This window comes from Emys orbicularis, chromosome 5, assembly GCF_028017835.1.
Source record: "Emys orbicularis isolate rEmyOrb1 chromosome 5, rEmyOrb1.hap1, whole genome shotgun sequence".
NCBI lineage: Eukaryota > Metazoa > Chordata > Testudines > Emydidae > Emys > Emys orbicularis.
In genome coordinates this window covers 58,961,968-58,986,093 of record NC_088687.1, presented here as the reverse complement: position 1 = coordinate 58,986,093, position 24,126 = coordinate 58,961,968, and the positions used below count along the sequence as shown (strand labels likewise).

Sequence of the window (24,126 nt, the reverse complement as noted above, 5' to 3'; positions counted from 1 at the left end):
TCAGCTCTAAATCTCCTAAAATTTCTGATATTATGGAAATAGGGTTTATAAAAGCCATGAGGCTCATTGAGCTAGGTTAGGAGGAGCAGCTTTGTTTCTAGTTTTGATTTTAATATGGCCACTGTGGGAGTTTAAATGTATTATAATACACTGTATATAAAATAGGGTAAACAATGGATTCATAGCAGTAACTTTCACAGCTGTTTTAAAATGTAGGTGGATTTGCAAAATTCTTTTCTATGAAATATGATGCCTGGCATTTTTTATGACAGTCACTGTCAGAAGTCAAAACTGAACCCATCAATAAAATATACAAGACTTTAACGGTCACCTCATCATAAAGTCACTTTATAAAAACATGATTCTTTGTAGATTGTTGCACTTAAATAACACACTATTTATTCTGTGAATAGGTGTAAGGTCTCTTCTTCTGTATGATTTTAAGAGGAGCTGTGAATTTATGGTCCCCTTTGCGTAAAATTCCAGCTTTTCGTATTCTAACAAAGGAACCACACTCAAACTTTGGTTCCTTAGCACCCTGCCACCTGTCTGTGAAAGCCTTATACTTTGCTTGGTTCTGTTCAACTGTTTTTCCTCACATCATCCTTGGTTGGGGCCTCAGGTCATGCCTTTATCAATCCAGCAATGTTCAGTTTAGTATTCATCTGTTTTCCATGCAGTAACTCTGCGGGTGATCTTTGCGTTGTGGCATGTCGTGTAGCCCGCTATGCTTGCAAGAAATCAGTAGTGAAGGGTATCCACAATCACCCTTCCAGTTGAGCCATTTGCAAACTCTCTTTCAAACTTCTGTTAAACCATTCGATTTCCCCATTGGCTTGAGGGTAATATAGGGATGACCTTCTGTGTAAAATGTTCTTCTCTGCTAGAAAAGTTTCAAACTCCAGGGAAGTAAATTGACTACCATTATTTGAAACCAGTTCTTTGGGGTTACCTTCCCTGCTAAAAACTGAAGGGAGGAACTTAATTACTGTAGCAGAAGAGATTTGCGATGTAAATGCTACCTCAGGCCATTTACTGAAATAGTCTATTAAAGTGATGGCATAACGACAGTCAACTGGAGCAGTATCAAAGGGTCCTATAGTGTCAATTGCCACTTTTTCCCATGCAGATTCAGGAAGAGGAACAGGCTGTAATGGAGGGGTACATGTCACTGCTGTCTTATCATGCATTTGGCAAGTGACACAGGATTTTATGAGTGCTTCAGTTTGAGAGTCCATCCCTGGCCACCAATACAGATTCCGTAGTCGTTATTTGGTTCTGACAATTCCTTGACGAGTATCATGTGCTAGGTGTATGCATTTTGAATGTAATTCTTCTGGCACAAATAGCTGGTGTGTACCTCGTAGCACACCGCCATCGAGCAAAGAAAGTTCATCACAAACTCTAAAATAAGGCAGCAAAACTGGGTCAAGGTTTTTAGGGTTACTGGGCCATTTCTTTGTCACAAATTCCCATAGTTTTTGTTGAATTGGACACGCTGAACAAGCAGCTTGAAATTGTTCTCTTGTAACTGCAGTAAGAGTGCTTGTAATAAGCGCAACTATTACATCCTCATCCTCCAGTGGATCATCTGGTGAAGGCAAAGGCAGGCGAGAAAGGCAATCAGCTACCACATTTTTGTTTCCAGGCTTATATTCCAGTTCATAATTGAAAGAGAGTAGTCTTCAGACCATCTATCAATACGATATCCTGCTCTTCCCAGTCCTTTCGTGGTGAGCAATGTCGTCAAAGGGCTGTGGTCTGTGCGCAACTTGAACGTGCGGCCCCACAGGTAAGTTCTCCATTTTTCAGTAGCCCAGACACAAGCAAGTGCTTCTTTTTCGACTGTAAAATATTTTCTCTCAGCATTACTTAGTGTCCTTGAAGCAAATGCAACAGTCCTCTCTGTGTTGTCCTCATGAAGTTGTGCAAGGACAGCCCCAAGTCCATAATCAGAAGCATCAGTAGTTACAATTGTGGGCAATGCAGGACTGAATAGTGCAAGTACTGGACTATGTACAATCAAGTCTTTCACCTTTTCGAAACTAGCTTGTGCATCCGTTGTCCACACTAAGGTTGAACTTCTCCGTAGTAATTCTCGTAGCGGTTCAATGATAGAAGCATAATTGGGAATGAATTTTGCATACCAGGAGGTAAGACCCAAGAAGGAATGCAAGGTTTGCAAATCTGTTGGAGGAGAAGCATTTGAAATTGCCATGATATGATCTGGATCAGGTTTTAGTCCAGCCTGTGAAAGGAGAGAAAGGAGAGTTCAGTTTCTCTAAATTTGCATTTGGACCTATTGAGCTTGAGGCCTGCTTTGCTGATGCAGTTTAGTACAGACTGCAGGTTATTGTCATGCTCCTCAGTAGTATTTCCAAACACAATATCATCATCCAAATAGCACTGAACTCCATGTTGATTCTTCAGAATCAAGGACATTTTTTGGAAGGCACTTGGGGCTGATGCAAGACCGTATGGAACACGTTTAAAACTAAATAGTCCCTTGTGTAATAAATGCTGTGAGGCTCTGCTATCTTCATGCAATATAACCTGGTGGTATGCGCTCTGCAAATCAAGAGTAGAAAACATCTTTGCTCCACGGAGCTCTGCAAATACTTCTATGTGAGGAAGAGGATGGTTGTCAATCACAATAGCTTTATTTGGCTCCCTTAAGTCCACACAAAGGCGAATGCCTCCACCCTTCTTCTGTGTCACTACTATAGGTGAAACCCATTCCGAGGAGTTAATCTCTTCAATAATGTCCTTTTGAACAAGTTTTCTAAGTTCCTCTGAAACAGTTTCCCTGACTGAAAATGATAAGCGCCATAATTTCTGTCGTACAGGCATCACATTATTCCGCATTTTAACTTTATGCAGAAACCCATAAGCACAGCCGAGTTTCTCCTCAACCTGGTGTTGGGTCCCAGCTGAAACTAGTGTGTGTACCGCAAGAGTGCTTTGCTGAAGAAGATCAATTAGTCCATTAACTACCCTGAGATTTAAAGCAGCCCATAAATCTCTGCCAAGGATAGGAGTGCCTTAGTGGACAATATAGAACTCTGCAGTTACACGGCAATCACCAAAAGTAACTATTGCTGGCAGGCAGCCATGTACTGGAATATGGTTTTTCAAATAGCACACCAACTGAAGTTTGGGTTCAGTAAGAGGCACATCTTTAAAGTAATGCAAATAGCTGGAATCAGGTAGTATAGATACTGCTGAGCCAGTGTCCAACATTAGCTGAACAGAGTGTGATTTGCCTGAGAGTATGGCGGAAACGTTTACAGTGCACTTTATCTGTTCTGGAATATGTGCAGTAGTGGTTTTGTCCACGCTCAGCACAGTAACATCTGGTATTGTAACTGCATGCACTTGTTGATTGAACTGGCTCCTGCGACATACTTTAGCAAAATGCCCAATCTTTTTGCAATGATTGCACTGAGCTACTTTTGCTGGACATCCTGTGTGGCTTGCAAGGTATTGTGGGGATCCACAGCGAAAGCATGCTTTTACTGTATTTTGAATTTGCTGATTCAGTGGCTTTTCATTAGTTTTCCTCTTGCAATTGTTTGTCTGCAGCGATAGTGAACTTTTCTGCAAAGGAGTCACAGCCTGGACAGTGTCTCCTGTATCCCTGCTCATTATTTTGGCTTCAGCTGTAGCTGACTCAATCTGAGTAGCAATGGTTATTGCTTTTTCTAGTGTAAGTTGTGGTTCTAGAAGTAAGCGTTCTCTTACAGGAAGCATGGTTGTTTTCTCAATGAGCTGGTCTCTAATCATCTCATCTGCCTTATTCCCAAAGTCACAAGTTACAATCAGACTCCTCAGGGAAGCAATATACTGCATTATAGTCTCCCCTGATTTCTGCTCATGCTGGCGAAATCTGTAGCGATTAGCTACTACATTCACTTTTGGCACAAAAAAGTTCTTTAATGCAGTGAGTGCAGTCTCATATTTATCATCTGCAAGGGGAAAAGTGTAAAATATACACTGCCCTTCTGCTCCAAGGCAGTCGATTAGCAGAGCACGCTTTCTTACTTCAGAAATCTCTGTTGCACTGATTGCAAGCAGATAAGTCTCAAACATATGGATCCAGGCAGTAAAAGCAATTGGAGGCTCACATGGGCTTTGCAGAAAGGGTGCAGGTGAGTTCAGAGGCAGAAGATCCATCCTCGTCGCCAAAATGTTGTATCAGCCAGGCAAGGTACTAACAAACTTCAACAGGACTTTATTTTTAAAGTGGAAACCTTTTTCCAAGCTGCTGATGCACCCTCTGTAACTCTCACTCTGCGTCCTCAACTCCTCCCCCTCCTTCCTGTTTCCTGTCCTTTCAGACTCCCAACAGCCAGTGCTCCCAGTTCTAATAATTACAAGCAACATCTAAACACAGAATCTACACATTGCTACACAGAATCATACACGAAGTAGTGAGTGGAATTGAGTATCCTGCTGGCTGCACTACAACAGTGCAGTCTGAAAGGCTTAAGACTGAGACTCCTGATACCTACAAACTAGTGACTCTGTATCCGTGTTTATAATAAGTTAGAAGATTAATTTAATATCCATTTCAGGCAAAAATGAGACCTTTGTTTACAAAATGTTAGCCTTTGCCATTCATATTTAAACAAGACTATTGTTGAAAATCAGAACAACATGGCACTATATAGGTTACAGACAAATTCAAGGAGTAAGTCAATTACAGAATGAACATACTGTCTGTTTTACAGAATTACATGTTTTTTGTTTTAACTGAATTTAATTTATGATCATAAGCAAGGCTTGATTCCACAAACTTTTACTCTGGCAGGTGGGACTCCTTGAGAGTAAGGTATTACAGAAAAAGGCCCATAATTAAGGTCTTTCCACCTTCCTTCCATATACCTCTTCTTCTGGTTTTATCTCTTTTCCAAAAAGAGACAAAAAGGCTATATACTAACACCACCCATTCCTAGCATCTGAAGTCTATTTTAATCTTTTTGCATTCTGGACCACATGCATTGGATGGTCCATGATAAATAAAAGTAGCTTGAAAACTCTTTGAGATCTTATAAAAAAAGTTAATACCCTTAAAGTTAAATCAGAGATAATCAAAGATGGGGGTTTGTTTTATTTTTAATAACACTGGAGGGAGGATTTTATCAAGGATACTTAAACTCAGAGACAACGGAGTATAGATTAATCAGATGTTTTAGATTCTTCTGCACTATAACAAACAGAAACCCTTCTCTAATCTTCCTTGAGACCACATAAAAATAAGTATGCAAACAGGATCACAACATGATACTTTCAGTGAACTATTGGGAGAGGGGAGGGGCACCTGGCTATAACATTACATGTTCTCTATTTGATGTTTCTTGCTGTCTTGACATTAGTATAATCTTTCCATTCCAAATCATTACATGAATCTTGGAAAGGAGCAAAAAAGTGTTTCTAATTTAAAAATTAAGTAAAATCAGATGCTGGAATCCCCATTAAACTCTTCCAGCTGCTACTGAACCACTGGAACCTGAGTCTATTTAATTTGGAACCACTCATGGTAAAGAGGAAAATCTGATTGCCAAAACTGCACACCCTAGATAAACCAGTGAGTAGAAAAACAAAAACAGCCCATGGTAGCAAATGCATTCTAACGAGGTTCTTCAACTGATGACAGGTAATTGTTCCCATGGTTAATGGCTAAAAAAAGGTTATTGCTTACTGAGTCTTTAATTCTAACACAGCTAAACAGCTATCAGAATCTGTTGTGTGTTGGTTGTTTATATTAATCTTGGTTTATGCTTCCTAACACTCCCTTCTTGTTACAACGCTTTAAAATACAGACAGGTTTACATGCATTGACAGAGTACCTCAGGGAATTGTTAATATTGATTAATTAAAGTAAGATATCATATAAATTAATATTTAGCAAGGTCATTATGACAGATTGATATGACATACAGGCCCTCAAGCCTGAAGTCTTATCATCACTCCTGAAGAGACAGCCTGCTTTAAAAAAAAAAAAAAAGACGTACAGGTGGCACTGAATTGACAGCAGCATATAATATAAAAGCGCTTTGTCATTCACATAATGTCTGGGGTAATGAAATGAATTCACTTGCTGGTTTCCTCCAGTTTGCTGTGCCAAAGAACACTGTGTTATCAGCACAGATGGAGCATGCATGGTTCTGGAGAAGAGCCTGGTGCAAACTGCAAACAAGCTTCTCTGAATACCAATGAATCCCTGAGAATCAGACCCTTGCTGTCAAGTGACAGGTTTGGAAGCTCCATAAAAATGAACTAATCCCTGTGGTCTTGTCCAACTGCATGTACTGTCAGTGCTCTGGACAGGAAATTTGGAAATGTTGCACATTGTGCAGTCATGGCTATAACTTTGGTGTAAGATATTAAACAGGTGACGAAATTCAACCAAATGCCAGCACTTTTCTGGAGGCAATGGGGTGGCAGGAAAAGTGTGACTACTGGGACTAAATGAGCATTACGTTTTCCAGAAGAAAAAGAAAAAAATATTCCGGTGGCATTAGTGTGATGAGCCCAATTCAGAGGGGTTATATAGGGTGATGTATAAGCTTCCCATTGCTAAATGCATGTGAGGAAGTCTAAATGAAGGCTTTTCTTCACATACAGCACTTCTCCTGTCAGCATAGTTAATCCACGTCCATCTCCTTGAGAGGTGGTTGCTATGTCGATGGCAGAAACTCTCCCGTCAACATAGCGCTGTCTACATGGGGGTTAGGCTGCTATAACTATGTATAGATTTTCCATACCCTGGAGTGATGTAGTTATACTGATATAGGTCTGTAGTGTAGACTATGAGCATGGACTGGTCTACACTGAAAAGTTACATAAGTATAGCTATGTCTCTCGGGGTGGCGGGTGTGTGTGTGTGTGTGTAAAAATACACACCGCAGACAGATGTAGTTAAGCCGACCTAACCCCCAGTGTAGACGGTGCTAGGTCAACTGAAGAATTCTTCCGTCAACCTAGTTACCGCCTCTCAGGGGGATGGATTACCTACAGGAACAGGAGAACCGTTCCCATCTACACCTGGGTGGGCAAACTTTTTGGCCCAAGGGCCACATCTGGGTATGGAAATTGTATGGCGGGCCATGAATGCTCACGAAATTGGGGGTTGGGGGGGCGGAGGGGGTGAGGGCTCTGGCTAGGGTGTGGGCTCTGGAGTGGGGCCAGAAATTAGGATTTCAGGGTGCGGGAGGAGCTCCGGGCTGGGGGTGGGGAGCGGTCTCCAGCTGGGTGTGCGGGCTGTTGGATGGGGCTGGGGATGAGGGGTTGGGGGTGCAGGAGGTTGCTCCGGGCGGGGATGGAGGGGTTCGGAGGGTGGGGTGGGGATCAGGGCTGGGGGAGGGGGTTGAGGCGCGGGAGGGGGTCAGGGGTGCAGGCTCCGGGTGGCTCTTACCTTAAACAGCTCCCAGAAGCAGCAGCATGTCCCCCTTCCGGCTCCTACGTGGAGGCGCAGCCAGGCAGCTCTGCACCCTGCCCCATCCACAGGCACCGCCCCTGCAGCTCCCATTGGCCATAGGGTTCCCAGACAATGGGAGCTGCGGGGGCAGCGTTCAGAGCCCACTAGTTGCCCCAACATGTAGGAGCTGGAGTGGGGACATGCCGCTGCTTCCCACCCCACTCCCTGGCTGGAGCACCAGAGCGGGGCAAGCCCTGGACCTCGCTCCCCGGAGGGAACTCAAGGTCCGGATTAAAACGTCTGGAGGTCTGGTCTACACTGAAGTGCTACAGCAGCACAGCTGTAGCATTTTAAGTGTTGATATATGTTGATGGAGACTATACCAGCATAGCTATGTTGCTATACCGACATAACTCCATAGTGCAGACACAGCAGACACCAATTGGTTTTTCTACTGCTATAGGAATTAGTGCTGTCAAAAAAATTAATCGCGATTAACTGCACTGTTAAACAATAATAGAATACTATTTATTTAAATATTTTTGGATGTTTTCTACATTTTCAAATATATTGATTTCAATTACAAAACAGAATACAAAGTGTACGGTGCTCACTTTATATTTATTCTTGATTACAAATATTTGCACTGTAAAAAAACAAAATAAATAGTATTTTTCAATTCACCTAATACAAGTACTATAGTGCAATCTCTATCATGAAAGTTGAACTTACAAATGTAGAATTATGTACCAAAAAAACCTCCATTCAAAAATAAAACAATGTAAAACTTTTAGACCCTACAAGTCCATTCAGTCCTACTTCTTGTTCAACCAATCACTCAAACAAGTTTGTTTATATTTGCAGAAGATAATGCTGCCTGCTTCTTGTTTACAATGTCACCTGAAAGTGAGAACAGGCATTTGCATGGCACTGTTGTACCCGGTGTCACAAGATATTTACATGTCAGATGCACTAAAGATTCATATGTCCCTTGATGCTTCAACCACTATTCCAGAGGACATGCGTCCATACTGATGACTGGTTCTGCTCGATAATGATCCAAAGCAGTGTGGACTGATGCATGTTCATTTTCATCATCTGAGTCAGATGCCACCACCAGAAGGTTGATTTTCTTTTTTGGTGGTTTGGGTTCTATAGTTTCCGCATCAGAGTGTTGCTCCTTTAAGACTTCTGAAAGCATGCTCCACACCTCGTCCCTCTCAGATTTTGGAAGGCACTTTTGATTCTTAAATCTTGACTCAAATGCTGTTGCTATCTTTAGAAATTTCGCATTGGTATCTTCTTTGCATTTTGTCAAATTTGCAGTGAAAGTGTTCTTAAAAAGAAAATGTGCTGGGTCGTCATCCGAGACTGCTATAACATAACATATATGGCAGAATGCAGGTAAAACAGAGCAGGACACATACAATTGTCCCCCAAGTAGTTCAGTCAAAAATTTAATTAATGCATTTTTTTTTAAATGAGCACCATCAGCATGGAAGCATGTTCTTTGGAACGATGGCCAAAGCAGAGGCATATGAATCTTTAGCGCATCTGGCACGTAAGTATTTTGCAACGCCAGCTACAACAATGCCATGCAAATACCTGTTCTCATTTTCAGGTGACATTGTAATTAAGAAGTGGACAGCATTATCTCCTGTAAATGTAAACAAACTTGATTCTCTTTGCGATTGGCTGAATGAGAAGTAGGACTGAGTGGACTTGTACGTTCTAAAGTTTTACATTGTTTTGTTTTTGAGTGCAGTTATGTAACAAAAAAACCTACATTTGTAAGTTGAACTTTCATGATAAAGAGATTGCACTACAGTACTTGTATGAGGTGAATTGAAAAATACTATTTCTTTTATCATTTTTACAGTGCAAATATTTGTAATCAAAAATAATATAGAGTGAGCACTGTACACTTTGTGTTTTGTGTTGTAATTGAAATCGATATATTTGAAAATGTAGAAAAACATCCAAACATATTTAATAAATTTCAATTGGTATTCTATTGTTTAACAGTGCGATTAATCGCAATTTTTTGTGTGTTAATCGTGATTTATTTATTTTTAGTTAATCGTGCGAGTTAACTGCTATTAATTGACAGCCCTAGTAGGAATACTACCTCCCCCAATGACAGCAGTTATGTGGAAGGAAGTATTCTTCCATTAACATAGCTGCCTCTATACTAGGTCATCATAGCTACCTTGGTCAGGGGTTGTTCCCTCCCACCCACACATCCCTGACCAAAGTAGCTATGTTGGACTAACTTTTAAATGTAGACCAAGCTTAAGGTCCACACATGAGTTATACCACTTTAAGTATATCAGTATGTAAAGTGGTACAACCCCCCATAATGTGGATGCAGTTATATCAGTATATATGTGCTCATACTGGTATAGCTTATCCCCCCCTTCCCAAATGGAAGAAAGCTAGATTGGTAGAAGCACATTTATACTGGTATAATTGTGCCCATACTAGGCCCTGTACCTGGATAACTATATTATTTAAAAAAAAAAAAAAATCACATCCCTAATTGACATATTTACACTGATACAAATCCTGTGACCAGGCCGAAGGGAATTTAAGCTCATGTCATTTACTCACCATGAGCCAAAAAAGGTAGAAGACAAAAAAAAGGAAGGTGTAAAAAAGGAGACCCTCCCCTCCCATATACCCACTTTTCTACACTTCCAGACCGTGGGTGTAGATTAGATTAATTTAAACTCAGGCTCCTTTAAACCTACTTATACCGCACCCATGATTTGTCCCAACAGGTCCTTTTGGCTGTTTTCTTTGTTTATACTAACAGCTAAAACTTGTTTGCCTTACTCAGCCAAGAGGCCACAGTGAGTGCAGGATAGAACTATTTGCATGAGTAAGGCAAGATAAAATTCGACCCAAAATAATAAAATAAGTAAATGTAAACATTACATAAAAATCAACACTGAAATTAAATCAACCATGAATCAAAATAAAAACATGGTAAAAGTTGTTATAAAATAGAGGCATACCGATTAGCAAACTCAGAAGTCTCTGGACCTTTGAACTCACCCCCACAACTCTGTATAATCCTTGGTCATTTATACCTATTGAGGAAGAAAACAGATCAGCCAGAGGATTCAAATATACAGCAAATAAAACTTTAAAAAAACTTTCAAATGCTAAACAAGAAGTTTTCATCAAAGTTGCATTCACCACATTAAGTATCAGAGGGGTAGCTGTGTTAGTCTGAATCTGTAAAAAGCAACAGAGGGTCCTGTGGCACCTTTTGCCACGGGACCCTCTGTTGCTATTCACCACATTGTCACTCATGACTACGACAGGAATACACTGCAAATAAAGTATCTGTCTACAATCCTCTTTTTTGCTGTCCATTAAAATAAATCCAAGCTAAATAAAATGTTGGTCTTCAGGAAAAAGGTGCATGCACATTTTTTCCAATGCACTGACAGACCATTTAGGAGTTTGTGAATAGTTTTAGGGTTTGTTTTTTCCCCCTGTTCTACGAGCTCTTTCCTAAAAACTCAAACCAAACTTTTTTCACATCAGTAAACAATGCTCTTTCCTTAAGATACAAGGCATCATTCCAACCCACTGTGCTCCCCACACTGGGTATACCCAGAGGAACCCAACTTCAGGACTGAGGCCAGAAGTTTCTCTCCTGTCCTTTTTGTGGGGTGCAACCTCAACAGCCAGATGAGCATCCATAGTCTCCCGCTATCCTAATTTACTCAGCTCTGGAACATGGACACACTGGATAGCTTCTCTTGTTCCCCACTCTCGTTTTCTGTATTGCCATTGATTGTTGCTCATATTCCATCCAACCCCACCCCCCTTCCATTGCAACAATTTAGCTGCCCAGCCTCACTCAACATGCCATTATGCTGCTCACTTTCCTTTCACCCCCCTTCTCTTTCTTCCCCTTTGCCCCTTCCCCCCTCTATTCAGTCCCTTTTCACTCCAACATTCCCTCTCTCCCCTCACTGAAATCTCACATAACCTCCCTCCAAAAAACTAAGATTTGTTAGCATAAATAAAAATGTAAAGAAGATCAGAAAAGTAAAAAAACCCAGACGTTGTATGCCCACCGTCACACTGATCACATTGCTTGTATGTTGAATCCCTTTACCCCACCCTTTTTTACATGTCTGTATACAACATAGCACAATAGGGATGAGAACCTGATTGAGACTTTGGGGCTCTCATGCAATCCGATTTACAATAACAAGCTCGGTACTTCCTGGTTTCATATGGACCTAGAAGTGGAAATACAGAAATGCCCCAAGGTATGATAATGTGAGAACAATCTTTATTTTCTCTTTGTAACTACAGGGTAGGTTTTGTGTGATTGGCTTTTATTGTTCATATTTTTATTATTATTATTATTATTAAAGAATACAACATACAGACAAATAAGACCTGTGGAGAACTCCCAGATTCAACAACAGATGATTCCAACACAGAGCAAAAGAAACAACAAGCAAAACTAGTCAAATAATGGAAAGCTTATACCTGAATATTAGATAAATATCTTGAAAAATCATAAGTATCATTTACAATAAATATTATTCTTAATGAATTACTCTAGCAGCTTCACAAATTAGACACCACCACCACCATCTAGTATACTCATTGGTCAAAACATCTTGACATTTGAAAAGTAAAGGGTCTTCTAGATTTTCTTCTTCTTCTTGGGCTTTCTTCTTATTGTCTAGATGGCCACAGATCTAATGATATTATAACGTGAATTTACATATACAAAAAGTAACTTCCCATACCTCTCGGTTTTCCAGAGTCCCATGTTTAAGATTAAGATCACAACCACACATGTACTACATACCACTTAGAAAATTGCCAGCAGGAAACAATTAAAATAATTTCTGACCCACCCAAAACTAGGAAGCACTGGAAATCTTGGGGGACTGGAGAGGATGCAAAGTAAAGAGCAGTTCCTGCTTGAATTTCCCTTGGGATTCCCTGAGAACTCCAGCCCAAAGATGTATAGATCTCTCATAAGAATATCCAACTTTCTAATGCTTTGCCAAATGGCACTAGGCCTTTTTGCAGGAGGATCCAACTTTAGTTTCTAGTGCTGCAGAACAAAGCTTCTGCATTGTATGCAAGAAACAAGGAAAAATTGAAGCAACATTCTTGCAATCAAATCTATCTTATTGTTTTTGCTCATCTCAGAAGTTCAAGCTGTCAGGTTGTATATTGATTTACTGCACTGCTAACATTAAAACTAGTAAGAACAAAATTGTGCTGACTCAAAAAGTGTTGGTACTTTAGGCTTAAAAATAATTTAGGACAAGCCACAGCAACCCTTGTTTGGTTTTAAAAACAGATGTACTGCTGTGAAGTGTCTGAAATGACAGTAATATTGAAACTAGAATGCCACTTTAGCAATAGTAATCACTCTGCACTGGTAATTACTATCAGATAATTGATCAAGTTCAAATTCATCAACCTGAAAGAAGCAGAGCTAATTGCTAATGCATAATGAGAGGTGCAGAGGGGAATTAATGCTTCTCAACACCGTTTTTATTTTAATGAAATTTTAAATAAAACAAACACAGTTTAAAATCATGTGATTTCAGATCTGAAAGTTTAAATGCTGCAGAGTACCTGAGACTGATAACTGTGGAAAATGTTTTCCTAATCACAGAGGGATTGACAAGGTGATTTATTTTAGAGCGTTTGGTTCAACCAGCAGTAGTGGCCTTTGAACCAAGCACTATTAACAGCTTTGAGAGCTGCAAGGCTCCACAGTGCGTATTCTAATTCTTTTTATATTTACATGAATTATGGGTTACTGGCTCTCAGAATACCAGGGCTTGACTTGGACACATATGGTTTGCTAGGCATGCCAATAAACAAATTTACTATAAGTAAAACAAGTCCCCCTGTCTCAAATGTATGCCATAGCAGGCAGGGTGTGTCTACCAACAATGTACATCTTAGATGAGGTTCTTTTTATACATATTGCTAATGTGGGCTATTAATATAGCTGCAGAAACGTTTTACTTATGTTTTCTGTCCAATTATGTACTACAGATGTGCTCACACACACATACTGACAAATCAAGGTAATACCAGGTTGTTCCTATGGGAAGGTTCCCTATTTTCTCACCAGTGAAACAAAAATTCTTACTGAGGAAAAACTGAGATGACAGCTCACTGCTGCCATCTGTCCCTACATCTTAGAATAGGTGCTGCCGCGGTACCAATTACTAACACAGTGGAAATTTGTTACTAACCCTTACCACTGAATTTTACAGAATGCCACCCTAATGAGTGCTCAGAGGAATTACAGTCTCTCTCTCTCTCTCTCTCTCTCACACACACACACACACACACACACACACTTTTTCCTATTGGAAGAACAGCACTCTGATGTTTCTATAATCTTTTCTCTCTCATTTTTATTATCCACTAAGGTGCTGAACTGTAAATAATGGAATAAAAAACATCCAGTCTTGCTCTCAGATACAGTATATGGTTGAAAATCCCATCAGAGTTGTGCTCATGCTCAGAGAAAAATGGGCCCACAGAGTTTTTAAAATATAATGCTGATTTAATAGCTCAAGTTTTCTAATCTAGTAAATTAGTAAATATCCTTATACATCAGCTCACAAGAATTCTAGTCTACTAGCTAATACTACTTTTAATTGAAGTAGTTTTTTAATTCAAAGTGAATTATTTCTTCTCAGCTTGATAAAATGAATAACACAACTGAGAAAATCATTCAGCCATTGACAATTTAATGCTCAATATGTTTTCATTTTCTTTTTTTTTCTTTGCATACCAGAGTTTTCTGCTATGACATGACAAGACTATTCTCAGTTTCCACCCACACTAGACTGTCCTCTCTTTCCTCCCACACCAACCTCACACCCATTATGATTAAAAGAGATAAAACATGGCATACAGACACAGACTCTGAGGAGCATCTGTCTTCTATTTTCTTTTATTGAACATTACTTCCTTTAGCAACTTACTGTAAAATATTCACAGTAAAAGTTGTTATAAGGCTGAATTTAGTGCATCTTCTCTTACCTAGGTATAAAATCTGGAGGTTTGAAGGGTAATAGTTTTCCTCATATTATTATTATAAAGGTACATCAAGGAGACTTGCCTAAATTCTTTCACCACTTATGCTTATACAGCTCAACAGACATCATTAGAGATGTATGGGTGTAACAGTGCAGAAACTGATCTTCTATCCCTATGAGAGCAACAGCACATGTCGTACACAAGGCAAGATTTTGTTTTATTTTGTTTTCAAATACATCTTAAGTATGTTCAGAGTTAAGGTGACCAGATGTCCCGTTTTTAAAGGGACAGTCCCGTTTTTTGAGACTTTGTCTTATATAGGCACCTATTACCCCCCTTCCCACACTCCCTGTCCCGTTTTTTTCACAGTTGCTCTCTGGTAACTCTATTCAGAGTCAATGAACAGATAAACAATAACCATGGCTTTGTATACTATTTCCAAGTCATGTTCCGTTAGACCGCAGCTGGGTGGATTGTGGAATGCTAGATAGAAGTCATATTGCCTACACCCACACCTGAATTCCCCACCCTACAAATAAAAGTGAATATTTATTTTTGAAAACTCTTAATAAAATTAAAATAATAAAGAAATATTTTGTTTTCACTAGTAACTATCATTGTGCATGTTATCTACTATATATATATATATATATAGTAACTACATTAAAAGAACATTAGAATAAGGTTGTAAAGTCAAGCACTCCAAAGTTAGGAAATGCCAGAATTCATTCAGCCCCCATGTGTGTATGCATAACAATATAACTTCAATTACATGATCACAATATTTTTTCTGGAGGACTATGCATCATTCAGTGCACTAGGGATGAATGAGGGTTGTGTAGTAAAGACGACGGTTGGCTGCAGGACTCCTGCTTCAGGTGTAGCATTTGCTAACTTTTGAGTGCGTGACTTTGCAACCTTACTGTTACTTTAACATAGTTTTGAGTGTGCAGTTTCCTAGTTTAAAAACAAAACGCATCACATGGCATCATATTGACAATCATATGGCTCATCAGCAGATCCACCACACAGATCCCTGCCGCTTGAGCTAACTGTTCACATGATAGCAGGAGTAGCAGCATTAAAGGCGGATGGGACACTTTGCCAGTGGGTTACACAGATATCTGAGGACAGCAGAGGAATGGTGAGCCTTGGGAATCTTGGGTTCCATTCTGGTTCTGCAAGGGAGTGAACTCTACTGGGCACAGACACGTCTGCTCATTTTCCCCAAGCTTGACCCCTTTCGCACCTTCCCCCCATGCAACCTGTCCTTGTTCCAGTCCTGGTCTTCCCCACCCCAAGATCCTCATCCTAGTCACACTCGCCTCACCTAGCCACACCCAGTATCCACTCCTCGGGCTTCTCATCCCAGTCCCAATCGCCTGGGCCAGCAAGTCCTAATCTCACTCCTCTGGACCCCACATCCCAGTCCCAGTCTCCCCACCCCCCCCCCAGCTGCTCATCTGATTTCCCTTCACAGCCTCCCATCATCCCCAGCCCACATTTACATTCTTTATCCCACTACTTCCCAGTCCCAACTCTTACCACATATGCCCCCAGCTCCTTGTCTCAGTCTCTTTGCCCAGCCAATCCCAGTTCTCCCCCTTCACACTGTTCCACCTCAGATCCATCTCCACTTCCCACTGGGTTCTCAGTCCCAGTCTTCTCATCCCAATTTATTTCCACCAACAGGTACAGCTCTTGTCCACTCTCTATTCGAATCAGACTTCCTCCTCCTCCACCCTTCTTAGGCCCAGCAGAGGGTCACTGAGAGGACAGTAGAGACAGTCTTCCTGATCTCAGTTCAGGTGTCCAGACCTGGACCCAGGTACAGCCAACTATAGCCCAAAGCTGAAATTGCAGGGAAAGTCCAGCTGATTCTAGGGCTGGAGCATGCTCGTTGTAGATGGAATTGTTAGAGATTTTAGTAACTAAAATCTGAGAAATATCTACTCAGCACGTCTGAACTGTGATTTTTCTAAGGCTTATAACTTGCCCAAATTTGGGCAGATCTTCACAGGGATGGCAAAAGGCACATTCCTGACACGCAGGACGCCCCTGCCAAATTTCAAGTCCTTGCATCAATGCATGGGTGTACTAGAGCTTTTCAAATAAAAGGTCTAGACTTTTTTAACACAGGCAAAATAAGGTATTTTTTCCTAGCCTTGATCTCTGAAAGAGCTGAACCGTTTTAACGGAAATGCTCAATAAATCAATCAATCCGTTGGCCTGAGGCACACACCTGGCATGAAAAAATTTATTTTGGCAAAGTTATAAACAACTGAAAACAGGGTTTTATAAGGGCAGGCAACCCTAGTAATAGGCCAGGCTACCAGCCCCGTTTCTAATAGTAACATAATTATACAACATATATGTAATTGTTGATAAAGTAGCTTGCTACTTCCTCACTCCTGTGGAGAAAAGTATGCGTTTTAAGACTTATTTACATTTTATCAGCATTTTTTTTTTAAAAGATGACACACATAAATCTAAGATCTTAATCTAGATCAGTGGTTTTCAACCATTTTTGATTTGTGAAGCCCTAGATTTCGAATGCAGGTGCGGACCCCTAGAAAATTTCAAATGGAGGTGCAGACCCATTTGGAAATCTATTGTCTCTATATATAGTCAAGGCCGGCTCTAGGCACCAGCAAAACAAGCTGGTGCTTGGGGCGGCACATTTTTAGGGCTGGCATGGCCGGCGCCAGAATGCCGCCCCTAAAAATGTGCCCCGGCCGCCCCAGCTCACCTCCGCTGCTGCTGCTGCCGCTCGCGCGCAGCTACTCGCCCTCCCTCCCAGGCTTGAGAGCCTGGGAGGGAGGGGGAGCAGCGGCGCGCGAATCAGCTGTTTCGTGCGCCGCGGCCGCTCGGGGTCTCCCCTTCCCTCCCAGGCTCTCAAACCTGGGAGGGAGGGGGAGACTCCGAGTGGCCGCGGCGCGGGCGCCGCTTCTCCCCCTCCCTCCTAGGCTTGAGAGCCTGGGGGGAGGAGGCCGGAAAGGGGCGGAGTTGAGGCGGAGCCGGGGGTGGGGTAATTAAAAAACGGGGTGGGAGGGCGGCCAAAATTGTTTTTGCCTTGGGCGGCAAAAATCCTAGAGCCGGCCCTGTATATAGTTGAATTATGTTCAGTCAGTTTTCAATCTAAGTCTTTCGCAAACCCCTTAGATATAGTCCATGGACCCCCAGGGGGTCCGCGGACCACAGGTTGAGAATCGCTCATCTAGATAACTAAAATAATTAAAATGATGGATTAAGTTAAGGAAATCTGACAACTATTTGAAAAACTATAAAGCCCAAAATAATGTCAGTTCAGATATGGTCTAACCTGAAATTATTCAAAAACCTATCATAGTGGATTGATGTTAAAATCCAAGTGAAAACAGTTCCTGAGATTATTCTTTGTTATTAATGGTTAAGTTCCCAACTTCACAAAACTACTTGTATTCATCAGTTATATGGTATTCTAAGTACACAAGTAGAAAACTTTGCTTAACAAGACAGACCTTGCACTGACAGCAGATGTGACAGAACTACTTTTTTACACCACTGTATCCTGAAAGTAAGGAAATTGATATACCGGAAAGATACTAATCTTCTGCTCTGTGCAACATTAGTCTCTCAAATATAACTAGCAGCTCCAGTATGGAAAGACTAGACAACTCCAATTCCAATTGCTCTTTTCACATTAAGAAGAACAAATAGAGGGTAGTAAATTATCCATTTTCATTTAATCTTCTCTTAAAAAGGAAAACACGAACACATAGTTTATTTCACTGTCCTGCCTCACTCAACATTGTTCTCTTGAAAGACAAGTCTAAATAAATGTTATACCTTTTAAAAAATTAAAAGCTTAATTAGCAGCATATTAAGCCCCTTATAGCCTGCAGAGGGAGGAGTAGGAACTACACACATCCCTGGATGGTGTCTCATTAACCACTGGCAAATATCTAACCTCCTTTTTACAAACACTGGGATTGCATGAGGCCTGACACAAAAGTGAGGAAGAATATACCTACAGACCCTCCACCAGGGTTTCCTCAGGAGTACAGGACACATTTTCATATACACAAGAGCAGATCCCCCTTAGACCCAACAAATCCTGCATCTTGGCAGTGGGTTAGACGAAATGACCCTTGCGGTCCCTTCTAACCCTATGGTTCTATGATTCTACCTGGAGCACAGCAACAGCTAAAATGGAAGGGCTGGACAGATGCTTCTTCTGCATCTGGCCTCCATCTTCTCCAAGCTCTACAATGGGCCGGTGAGACTTTATATCAGATCCGCACTCACACACCACTCCCACCTTCTTGTCATCTTTGCCCTTCCCTCATGAGCAGTAGCACTTGGCTGAGTTGATCATTACCTCGTGTTTCAACGGCACTGATGCATTTTCTCAGAATTGTGAACCCTATCTTATCCAACTGTGCACCTAAAAGGAAAAACAGTTTGAAAAGGTTTTAAGAACAATTAATAATATATTAGTCTTTTTCTCACAGATGGCATGTCTACACAAACACTATATGCAGCAAGCTGGGGTGTAAATTTACAGCGTTCCAGCATGCTTCACACCAGCTCTCTGTGTGGAACTTGCTGCTATGCCCTACACATTCCCTAATGTATTTTCACCTACTTCTGTTTCAAACCACAGTACGTCAACGCACACTAGGGAACTTTTTGCGCACATCAGCAGGGACCACAGGACAGTTAGTGTGCAGCACGTTGGAACACTGCAGATTTACACCCCTGCTTGCTGTGCAGGAAGTGTTCATGTAGACATGCCCAAAGATACAAAGATTCAAGGCCAATCTAGTGCTGCTTTCTTGGTAGAAAGTAATATTGCACCTAACCCTACAGACAGGGCTCACTCAGGCAAAATTGAGGAAGAATTCCAGGAGTAGGGACCTTTGTTACATCTTCTAGAGAAATTTTTCTTTTTTGCTCTCTTATATTTGTACAGAACCAATCCTGCAAGCACTTGCTACAAGGTGTAGTAACTTCAGGGAGTCTATTCACAGTAGCAAGTCTTTGCAGGATTGGACCCGTAATTAGACACATATGTTGGCAGGAGAAGAATATGGTTTAAGATTATTTACTGCAAAGCAAGACAGACTAATCCTAAAAAATTCTCAGCTCATTGGAACATATCCTGCAGGATCTTGAATATTTGAATACTTGCTATATGCACTGTAGATTTTTGAAGGAAACCCCCAATTCTTAAAACACACCCATAAAACTAAAATGCACACAGAGACTTTCTAATGGAAAACCCTCAACTAACAGCCAAAAAGACAATAACTGTATTTCCAGTCTTGTTTAAATAATTCCATGATATTCCCTTTTAAAATAAAGTGAAAATCATATGAAGAGAAGTTCATGTGAACTTGTCGTTTATTAAATAAAGGATATGACTACAAAAAATCAATTTTTAAGCTATACATTTTAAAAATTGTTTTTGAACAAAATTTCTTGAAATGACCTCCCGAAGTTTGAAATATTAAAATATTTCAAACTTTGGGAGGTCATTTCAAGAAATTGGTTTATCAAAAATCATTATTTATAACTTTTTAGCTTTAAATATTTTGACAAACCTAAAAAATTGATCCAATGTCTCTTTTTTAAAAAGTATTATGTATAATGAATAAAATCTAAGAAAGTTAACCCAATTGAGAAGAGAGTACTTGTACAGAACACATTGCAATGCTTCTCCCCTATGGAATCATTCTATCATCCCCAACAAAGTACATCCTACACAACCCAAAAGAATTTCCCCACCACAGATTTAGGACATGTATGTGCATCTCTTCATGGCAGCTGATGAATGGGCTACCTAAAACCTAATGTATTCACAGGATAATACTCGAGGACCAACTATCTTTGTGACACTGTTTAATCCCTTTTCTACTAAATCAAAACTCATGTTCCAAAGCCACCTAACCATCTGGTTTTCACCTTCACTGTTGGCTTGATCCTACACCATGAAAGCTTATGGAAGTTTTTCCATCCATTTAAGTGGGAGCACAATAAAGCCCAGGATTACAAAGAACACATGCATTAACTCCTGAATGCAAGGAGAATAGCTGCCTTCATTGTTGGGACGGTGTCAAATTATTATGAATTATTGTGATTGATATGAATGAATGTGGTGAACACGAGTTTGCTATGGCTTGATACATTTGAATTTGCTAGAAGATTCTGGGAGCAGGGTTCTCTTAGCATCAGACAGTTGGTATGGAAATTTATTGAGAGTGATCAGAGGCTCTATCTCTGTGTGTGTGTTTCAAAATGGAACTTTGGAACATATAAGCCAATGACCAGCTCACCAAGTAAAGAAAACGCAAAAACACGCAATCAGTGAGGTTGGCACAGGCTGACCCAGGTCAAAATGACCCTTTAAGATGGCACCACACTTAAGAGCTCAAGTGAATGATTGAGGAGAGGATAAACATCAACTGATCTTTGGTCTCTATCCGTTTTGCAGTCCCTTCTAAAATATTAATTAGAAAAACTAGTAATGAATAGGGCTGTCGATTATTTGCAGTTAATTCACGCGATTAACTCAAAAAAATTAGTCACGATTAATCGTAGTATTAATCGCACCGTTAAACAAGATAATACTAATTAAAATTTATTAAATATTTTGGATGTTTTTCTACATTTTCATATATATCTTGTATTCTGTGTTGTAATTGAAATCAAAATTTTGATTACAAATATTTGCACTGTAAAAATGATAAACAGAAGAAATAGTATTTTTCAATTCACCTCATACAAGTACGGTAGTGCAATCTCTTTGTCCTGAAAGTGCAACTTACAAATGTAGATTTTTTTTGTTTTGTTAGATAACTGCAGTCAAAAACAAAACAATGTAAAACTTCAGAGCCTACAAGTCCTACTTCTTGTTGAGCCTATCATTAAGACAAACAAGTTTGTTTACATTTACAAGAGATAACGCTGTCCCCTTCTTATTTACAATGTCTCCAGAAAGTGAGAACAGGCATTTGCATGGCACTTTTGTAGCCAGCATTGCAAGGTATTGACGTGTCAGATATGCTAAACATTCATATGCCCCTTCATGCTTCAGCCACCATTCCAGAGGACATGCTTCCATGCTGATGATGCTAGTTAAAAAAAACCATGCGTTAATTAAATTTGTGATTCAACTCTTTGGGGGAGAATAGTACATCCCCTGCTCTGTTTTACCCGCATTCTGCCATATATTTCATGTTATGCCAGTCTTGGATGATGACCCAGCACACATCGTTCATTTTAAGAACACTTTCTCTGCAGATTTGACAAAACACAAAGAAGGTACCAATGTGAGATTTGTAAAGATAGCTACACCACTCGACCCAAGATTTAAGAATCTGAAGTGTCTTCCAAAATCTGAGAGGGACTAGGTAGGAAGTATGCTTTCAGAAGTCTTAAAAGAGCAACACTCCAATATGGAAACTACAGAACCCAAACCACCAAAAAAGAAAACCAACCTTCTGCTGGTGGCATCTGACTCAGATAATGAAAATGAACATGCCTCAGTCCACACTGCTTTGGATTGCTATCGAGCAGAACCCGTCATAAGCACAGACGCATGCCTCCTGGAATGGTGATTGAGGCATGAAGGAACATATCAATCTTTAGCACATCTGGCATGTAAATATCTTGCCACACTGGCTACAAGAGTGCCATGCAAATGCCTGTCCTCACTTTCAGGTGACATTGTAAACAAGAAGCAGGCAGCATTATCTCCTGCAAATGTAAACAAACTTGTTTGTCTGAGCGATTGGCTGAACAAGAAGTAGGACTGAGTGGACTTGTAGGCTCTAAAATTTTACATTGTTTTATTTTTGAATGGAGGGGGATTTTGTACATAATTCTATATTTGTAAGTTCAATTTTCATGATAAAGAGATTGTATGAGGTACTTGTATGAGGTGAATTGAAAAATACTATTTCTTTTGTCTTTTTACAGTGCAAACACTTGTAATCAAAAATAAATAATAAATAAATATGAAGTGAGCACTGTACACTTTGTATTCTGTGTTGTAATTGAAATCAATATATTTGAAAATGTAGAAAACATCCAAAAATATTTAAGTAAATGGTGTTCTATTATTGTTGAACAGTGCGATTAATCGTGATTACTTTTTTTAATCGCTTGACAGCCCTAGTAATCAAATGCACACAGGGCATATTTCTGGGACATGTGACTCCTCTGAGAACAAGAGGTATAAATGCTAAGCAGAGTTCGTTAGTTCACCAATTAACATCTGAAGAGGTCTGTGATGCTGTAAGACAGAAGGTCTCAGGGTAGCCAACAACCTGCTACGAGGGACTTTTGAACCAGAGGGCCTTGGGGTAACCAAGACCCTGCTTCGGGAGACATTTGACAGACCAAGTAACCGAGGAGAGGAGAAGAGTTGAGTCTCCCTCTAGGACTGGTAGCTATACCTGCTTTGTTTGCCAATCAAGATACTGTGTAAGGCCAACATAGTTACTGAGGGTTTATGATTGGGGAATTGAGGCTTATTAGGAAGACGTATTATATAACCTTTTACTGCTTGTGTAATTCTTTCTCCAATAAACTGCTGTGCATTGAGCAAACTGAATCAGAATTTTCACTGGTACTTGTAACAATCTGCCCAGCTGTGGGCCATTAAATATCCATTTCAACATTCATCACTACCTCTTTCTCCACAGGAAAGGTCAAACAGTTAAAAAAATATATATATATATTTTTAATGTCAGGTTATGGTTCAGATTTTGAGGACACACAAGTTTTGATTCTCACTGCTACATTAACTCACTACACTTGCAGACCTGCGGTATTTTATACTACTATATAAGAAGTTAGCCTTTATGCTCTTTTTATATATGTGTGCAATGTGACTAAGTTATTGTTTCCAATGCCATATTGTTGAATTTTCTGACTTCCATACAAATATAATCTCAACCAGTAAAGTTTTATGTTTAGAAGTAAGTTGTACCCTTAAGGCACTTATAGTATGAAATGAGTTGACATGAACAACGGTATAGTTTTCCTCAAAGCAGGTGTGAACTTAGACCTCAACACTACACACATCTATGCCTGTGTTTAATTTTACTCCTGTGAGAAGAAACATTAACTTCTGTGGGACAACTTATGTTAGTCAAGTTATGTATATGCATACGAGTTTTCAGAATCGGAGCCTAAGTGATTAAAATTGAGTTCTTTTTAAAAGTGTGTAATCTCTTGTAAAACATTTTTATCTATGCATTTCAGAATTAAAATGTTAAATATTTAATTGATATTTATTTATTAAAATATTAACATATTTAATATAATAAATATTAGTTTTAATAGTAGCTCCAGGTACTTACTTCCCTCCCGTCTTGTGTTGGCTCTATACAAATTGATGAACAGCTAATAGAAAAATACAAAAATGTAAGCGCTCTGCAGTAAAAAAGTTCTTAAGAACAGAATCAAGATGCTTCCTGCTTAATGCCAAGTAGGCACAACTGCAGCACTTGATTGCTAACAAATACTGGGCCTCACTTGATACAGTACATTAGCCTAGAGGGGCTCAAATAACAATTTCCAGCCCATGGGGAATTCAGATATTTGACATTTGTGTTTGTTCCAAAGAGCATGAAGAGTCAAACCATCTAAACTTTTTG

The 24,126-nt window shown here is 40.0% G+C and overlaps 1 protein-coding gene across 1 annotated transcript in view; it reads right to left on the bottom strand.

Annotated features, from left to right (window-relative positions):
* The window catches only part of ARHGAP10 (Rho GTPase activating protein 10), a 232,123-nt gene that overhangs the window by 83,099 nt on the left and 124,898 nt on the right, over positions 1-24,126 (bottom strand). Inside the window, exons 12-14 of the mRNA XM_065405556.1 lie at positions 23,830-23,872; positions 18,840-18,905; positions 10,438-10,512 (exon numbers count right to left, since the gene is read on the bottom strand). Of these exons, the coding sequence (XP_065261628.1) occupies positions 10,438-10,512; positions 18,840-18,905; positions 23,830-23,872 (184 nt within the window). The remainder of the gene's footprint in view (positions 1-10,437; positions 10,513-18,839; positions 18,906-23,829; positions 23,873-24,126) is intronic.